Here is a 7,723-nt window from a genome sequence, read left to right as displayed (position 1 = left end):
AAAACAATTGAAAGTCTATGCATTGTAGTACATTCACTAAGTCTAGGCATATAGCAGATATGCCTAAAAGTAATCAGGATGCCCAAATACATTTAGAATGACTCTTCTCTTTATTTTGACCATTTTGTATTTTTCATTAATATTGAGGTTATTATTAATATTGTTATTGTTACTCTGTCACAACCTCCAAAGTCCAAAAGCACTGCAGAAATGGAGTTGGAGAATGGTACTGTGATAACTGAGTTCTTTCTCTTGGGATTTAGTGACCATCCCGAACTCCAGAATGTTGCTATTTTTTCTATCTACTCTATTATCCTTATGGGGAACCTTGGGATGATTTTGTTTATCAAGACCAGTTCCCACTTGTACACCCTTGTGTACTTTTTCCTCTGCATATTTTCCTTCATAAATACATGCTGCTCTCTGTCATTGCCTCCAAATTACTTCTGGACTTGGTTTCCAGTAAGAAGACCATTTCTTACAACGGCTGGGCTACAGTTATATTTTTTCCTGCTCTTTGGTTGACACAGAATCTTTCCTCTCGGCTGCTATGGCTTATGACTGATATACAAAGCAAACTGCAACCCACTGCTCTCTACTGTTATTATGTCTAAGAAGCTTTCTTGTTAGCTTGCTGTTGACACATTTTTGGGGCTACAAGAAGCTCAGTTATTCACACCACTAGTAGTTTCCATCTGTCTCTCTGTTCCAAAGAAATTAACCACTTATTTGGTGATATGTCCCCACTCTTTTCTCTGTCCTGTACTGACACTTACAAGTGTTACATTGTCCTGTTAGTCTTTGCTAGTTTGGTGGAAGCTATCTGTCTTCTAGCAGTTCTTCTCTTTTATGGGCGCATCATAGCAGCTACTCTTAAAACAGGTTCTACCGAGGAAACAACAAAAGGGTTCTCTACTTGTGCTTCCATCTGACTGTGTCACTAATTACCATGATATCCTCATCTTCATTTACAATATTTGCATTCCAGCACTTGTCATTCACTGGATGTTGATGAAGTCATCTCTGTGTTCTGTACATTGATTATACCTATGCTGAACCCTCTAATTTGCAGTCTAAGGAACAAAGATGTCAAAAACGCCCTTAGGGAAGTGATTAGCCAAAAATTTCTGTCTTAAGAAAGGATGAAACTGGGTCTGACAACTTTTCACCAATGTCTATTTTTTGACCTTTGTTTCTAAATGAATATAATAGCAAAGGAAAAATGATGGGGAGCAAGGTAGCCAATTAGAAACAATTGTTTCTAGTCTGTTGCATACTTCTTTTGCACTGTTGCAAAGGAGAGTCTGTTGAATTGACATGAGAAGAGTGGTTGCTATTCTCATGATATCTCACTGGGACATATGTATAAGAGAGGGAAAATATGAAAGATCCCTCTGCAAAACAGCAAAGTAAGTCTATTATTACTTTATTTTAGTTTGGGAAAAAAAACTAATATCAATAATTTATGTTCCTTACACTCAATTTAGGCACAAAGGTAAGAAATGGGAAATATCCAGAAATTTGTTTTTAATTGTTAAAAAAGTCAGTTTAATATGGATGTTCCCAAATCTGTGGAAAATAAAGCCTCAACCACAGACTAGGGCATGATGCTGTGGACAACACCATCTTTTTTTTTTCAACACCCAGTGTTGAGGGATTGATAGGGAATTAATTGGCAAAAGACACAGAGATGGCAAGTAAATAATATTATACAGATATGAACTCAAGTCAGCTTCACTTTGAAGTCTAGTCTAGTTTTTATTTTAAACCTTCTACCATTATTAACTTTTTCTTAAAATGAATATAAATAAAAAAAAACAAAAACCAAAACCCTGGTATCCTAACTATCTGTAAAAGCTATTAAATCAAAGTCTTTAGAAAATATTTAAAAGACAATGAAATATTTTCATTTATCTTAAATCTCTGTTCAAACAGTAATGCAAGACTAGTAACTTACTGAAAATTGCATGTTATTAATGTGTTTTATTCTCATAATGTTTTGAAGCATTTAATAGTTCATTTTATACAATATAGGAATATATAAAATAAGGAAAGAGGATTTAAATAAAAAATCTTGTGTAATCCATTACTCTATCCCCCTGAAACCAGAAAGGAGTGTCTCAATGTTCCTTTCTTGACAACAACTTAAAATAAAATGAATATTCTTGAGAACCTGAAATTGTGTCATTTTTCATAACTGGATAAATTCCTAATTTATTACAGTGCAAAAGAAGTATGCAATTAATTTAGTGTTTGAAATAGGTTATAGGATTACCTAATATTCATCTATTCAGTGATGACCACTATTAAAATTTTGTTTAAAATACAGTTCTGGTTAATTTCACAGATACTCAGAGAGTGAATATAAATAATTACAAATGTAACATTAATAGAAATACTGTCTTGTCATTTATTTTTACATTATTAAAAACATCAAGGTAATAAATCTTTCTTTTAAATTAAACTGTATCAATTTTAGCTTTCTAAGTCTATTTTAACTAGCATAATGCTATGAACGCAGAAAGAGAAATGAAGTCCTCTTTTCCACTGGCTTTTGGAAGAAGCCCAGGTCCTTTATCCCCCAACTTCCATTTATGTGTTTCCTTTACAGTTGTTAATAGCACCAGGTCTATTATCCAGAGTGAGGGTAAGAAGGAAAATCTACAGGCTGTTGTGAAGACTATCAGCTGTAATATAAATCTGTAGCTACTGACCCTGGAGATGTCTGCTGACATAACAGGCCAGAACGATGAGAAATAGAGAATCCAAGAAGATTTTTACATCAAATAATTCTTTTCTCTGATTCTAACCAAAGCCAACACAAAAAGACAAGCACTGCAGATTTCACTTAAGTTAAAGATACCAAAATAAAATTGAACAAGAGAATTTCTTTTTGCATCTTATTTCAGCCTACATTCATTAATTTATTCAACAAATATTTTGAATGGAGTCCTGGAGCTGAATATTGTTAATAGCAAAAGAAAAATGATGGGGAGCAAGGTCGGCAAAAGTTATGGCCTTACAAACCTTTCAGTGTAGGGCAGGATATTTCTGATTTATTTTTATTTATCTATTTACTACTTATATCCTTTTATATGTCAAACAAGAACATTTATAAGAAGATACTACTACATAGGAAGGAGAAAAACAAACCTAATTCAATCCACTATCCTCCCTTCTGACTGAGCAAGTTTATTAACCTTATATTTGTAAAGGAATGTTAAGGAGAGTCTGTTGAATTGACATGAGAAGAGTGGTTGCTCTTTGCATGATATCTCACTGGGACATATGTATAAGAGAGGGAAAATATGAAAGATCCCTCTGCAAAACAGCAAAGTAAGTCTGTTATTACTTTATTTTAGTTTGGGGAAAAAACTAATATCAATAATTTATGTTCCTTACACTCAATTTAGGCACAAAGGTAAGAAATGGGAAATATCCAGAAATTTGTACTGGTTGAGACTGTAGGAGCTTATGTTACAGTGCTTGAACTTTAGTGCTCAGATCTTTCAATATCTTTGGTTGACCACGCTTTCACCCAGAACGTAATTTAGTGCAAATTGCTTTACTCAGGGCACCTTTCACGTCCCTATTCCTTAAGCTGTAGATCAGTGGGTTTAACATGGGGATGACAACTGTGTAGAAAACAGAGGCCACTTTGTCTGTGTCCATGGAATAACTCGAGCTGGGTCGGAAATACATGAACAGGAGTGTCCCATAAAATATAGCCACAGCGGTTAGGTGGGAGGCACAGGTAGAGAAGGCTTTGTGTCTGCTCTTGGCCGATTTCATTCGCAGGATGGTAGTTATGATGTAGCTGTAGGAGAGGAGGACAGTGATGATGCTGGACCCCAGAACACAGCCAATGAAAGTGAACATCACTATCTCATTGATTGTTGTGTCTGAGGAGGAGAGGGCAAGTAAAGGGGGAATGTCACAGAAAAAATGATTGACGATATTTGAATTGCAGAATGACAATCGAAATGTGCAACAGGTGTGGATTGCTGAATCCACCAAGCCTGTGATGTAGGCAATGGTCACAAGCTGGGTACAGATACTCCTGGACATGGCTGTTGTATAAAGAAGTGGATTACAAATAGCTACGTAACGGTCATACGCCATGACAGCCAACATGAGGCATTCAACATCTGCAAAGGCACCAAAAAAATACATCTGAATGGCACACAGATTATAAGGAATTCTCTTTTGTTCAGATAAGAAATCAGCCAGCATCTTGGGAGAGACAGTGGAGGAGTAGCAGACGTCACAGAAAGACAGATTGCTCAGGAAGTAATACATGGGCGTGTGGAGTTGGGGGTCCACGTTGATCAGCAGGATCATTCCTAGATTGGCGATCACCGTGATGCCATAAACCAGCAGGAAGAGCGCGAAGAGCCCCTGCTGCACTTCCTGTCTGCCAGAGAGTCCTAAGAGAATGAAGTCCGCAAACACAGTGCAGTTCTCAACGGCCATCACTCAGGCCTGGAGGTCCCTGCTTGTGGAGGAACGAAATGGTTGTGGGGTTGACCTTACAAGTACTATTTTAATAGTTAACAGCTGATTCTGTTTATTTTTCAGTAATTAGGAAAAGAGATAAGCATAGCTAAGTCTGCTTTAGGTAAAATGACTCTCCTTGAAATACATCCGATTTAGTATAAATTGATGAAATGATAGTGCTGGTGGTCTTTGGAAGGCCAAAGAAATTCTGTGTCCCACTGTTATCTTTTACCCAATCAATTATGTTATATCTATTATCACATGTGACCACCTTGGCTCTCTGAGACTACAAAGAAAGTGGAGTTGAGGGTAGGTGAAAGATGATATATAAGTAGTGATTTATTGATCAATGTGTAGGATTCCAAACCCTTGGCCTAAATTCCTCTAGAAGCATCATCAAAAATGTTTTCCATGTAAAAATGAATGTATTTTATAAAATATACAAAAATGCAGAATAAAATTTTAAAATAATAAAAAATATTCTACTGCCTCCTCAATCCATGCTTCCATTTTATGGTGTTTCTTGCTATCATTGTATATGTATTTAAATTAAGTAAATGAAAAATATCTATATCTACATGGCTTTGCTGGTATCACTGGTGCCCGTAGGCATAATACTGATAACAACTGTCTCCTTATAAATTCTGTCTTCCATAAAATGGTTGTCTGATTCAGAGATGTGGGCAATTATCATATAAATGCATGACAATACTACCAAGGAAAACCAGGTTTATTAACGCTGTCTGTTGCATGAAACAGGACAAGAAGAGACTACGGTTGCTCAATGTACCTCTGATCTATAAGCAAGGCAGTTTAACAGAATGAAGGATAGGCATTTAACTAAATATTCTATGAATGTTGTATGCTGTACTAATTTTATAACCATATCTTGAAAATGTATTATATAAAATAAGCTGCTAAAAATTAATAACGAAATCATGCCTTTGTCTACAATCTGAGAGTAAATAATTCTTGTTTTTATAAAATGTTTTTAAGTTATATATATCCTTTGAATTTATATACTTATTTTTTAACATTTTTTAAAAGTAGCAAGTGAATTTTCAGTATGAAAACATCTTTGCATTAAATCCTGAACATCAACATAAAGAACAGAAGCATTTCAGAGACCGTCTTTGAGCTTGAATGATAATAGATGTCCAATATGATAGTTTTGTATGTTTTCTCTTAAGAGAAAAACTTGATTCTATCACTGACAATGCTGCTGCATATAAATTAATAAGTGAAAAATTTCACGTACTCTTTTAGTGCATGGCATCTTAGTGCTTACTGAAACCTGAAACACACTTTTACAAAACCGTTCTATCACTCATCTTCACTGGTTTGTGGCAGCATTTATAGACTACTTGTATGACTGACCTTTGCCAAAGGACAAATCCCTTTTCAAGACAGAGATGTCATAAAAAGAAGTGAAAACAAAATATTATGTGTAAATTCATTTTTATTTTAAGCTGCCTTTCCATTTAAATGAATATAGATAGAGAAAAAAAATGTTCCTGAGATATGTAGAATTCTGTGTGGTTCCTATGTCTGCATTATGTTTATGTGTGTTTGCTGATATATGAAAATTTGAATGTGGACAGTGGTCTAACTTTAATTTTTTCTAGAGTTAAAAACTATGGTATGGAAAAACATATATTGATATTTTTATGTGCTCTCTTATTTAAAAAAACAAGAGCAAACCTTAAATTTACATGTACAGCAATATCTATTGCAGAGTGATAAAAATAATGGTTTACTTATCACCCTTGAATAAAATATAAATAAGATATTTTATTTTCTCATACTAAGAACAAGTGAAGGCAGACAAATTCACACAGGTCTAACAAAGAAGTAGCATTGTTTGGCCATTAGGTCAAAAAGCTCATTTAATTGAGTAAGCAGATATGAAGTGATTCATTAACAAAATTCTCAATTCTTGATTCTTCATTTTTCCCAAAGTAAAGTTTTTCCCCACTCTATATTCTTCCAGTTAAGCCATTTATAAACCTACCTGAAATGAACAAGTCTTTCCGTCCTTATCTCTGGTACATCAGCAATAGGCAGGTTGCCTTTTACTTCTACCTAGTGACTGTTGGGAATTAAGTCTCTAAGGCCTCGGCCTCCACTCTTCTGTGTTAGGAGAACATGATCAATTAGACTCTGCTTCTGTGTTTTCTCCACTGAATGCTTCAACAAATTTAGCAAAGGCTGAACTCTGATTCTTCACTCTTTTTGCTAAATTGATCAATGACAATAACTTACCAGAATTTATTTTAATGCTATGCTTCATGGCAACCATGAATCTACACTGTCCTCCAATGAAACTAGATGTCTAATGAAATTCAAATAGATTGTCTACTTAATGATTTTTATTTTTCTTTTCATTCTTTATCCTGTTTCTTCCATTCATGAAACATCTCTTTCACTTCTCATTTAGAAATGTGATAACCTCACATACTGGTCATGGACTGTATTCCTTTCTTGCAAGGTGTCGACCACCCTCCTTGAAATGATTTTTTGATAGGGTAGGGGTGGGAAACTTTTCCCTTCTTCTCTTTTGTTTTCTTTGGCCTAATAATTAAATTGACACAGGAGAAAAAAATTGAATTTGCATGTACAGGAGCCCTACACCAAATCCGAGACTCAAAGAAGTGACCAAAGAAGGCAGTTTGTATACAATTCAAACAAGAAAACAATAAATGTGTAAATAATTGGTAAGACAAAGGAGTCTGGGGTTGGGATAGTGAAGAAGTGTAAGTTTTAAGTATATAGATTTCTTGACTCTAAATTCCCTATCTCTGGTGATAAGATAGTGAATATAAATTATTGTAAATGGAATACTAATATGGATGCTACTCACTTTGTTTTTTCTTTTTTCAAATATGCACAAATTTATTTATTTATTTATATGAATTTATTGGGATGATACTGGTTCATAAAACCATACAGGTTTCAAGTATACATCTCCTAAAAGGTCATCTGCAAACTACTTTATGCGCTCATCATCCAAAGTAAAATCTCTTTCAGTTCCCTTTTATCCCCACTCTGCCCCATTTACCTAACTCTACCTATTTCCCCTCTGGCTATTCCTAAACTGTGTCTGTCTGTCTGTCTGTCTGTCTGCCTCTCTCTCTCTAGATATGATTTTTTTTGCTGAATACCTTCACCTTCTCTCATCCAGTCCCAACGCCTGTCGCCTCTGACAGCTGTCGGTCTGTTCTATATA

General features: G+C 34.9%; 1 protein-coding gene across 1 annotated transcript; it reads right to left on the bottom strand.

Annotated features, from left to right (window-relative positions):
* Positions 1 to 3,534: 3,534 nt before the first annotated feature.
* Positions 3,535 to 4,473, bottom strand: LOC129081481 (olfactory receptor 5W2-like). Its single transcript, XM_054587146.1, has one exon. The coding sequence runs from the start codon at positions 4,471 to 4,473 to the stop codon at positions 3,535 to 3,537; it is 939 nt and encodes a 312-aa protein (XP_054443121.1).
* Between the last annotated feature and the right edge of the window lie 3,250 nt (positions 4,474 to 7,723).

This window comes from Pteronotus mesoamericanus, unplaced genomic scaffold (genome assembly GCF_021234165.1).
Source record: "Pteronotus mesoamericanus isolate MK-2021 breed Mesoamerican mustached bat unplaced genomic scaffold, CSHL_Meso_final scaffold_1066, whole genome shotgun sequence".
NCBI classification, from domain to species: Eukaryota; Metazoa; Chordata; class Mammalia; order Chiroptera; family Mormoopidae; genus Pteronotus; species Pteronotus mesoamericanus.
This window is presented reverse-complemented; position numbering and strand designations above follow the sequence as displayed.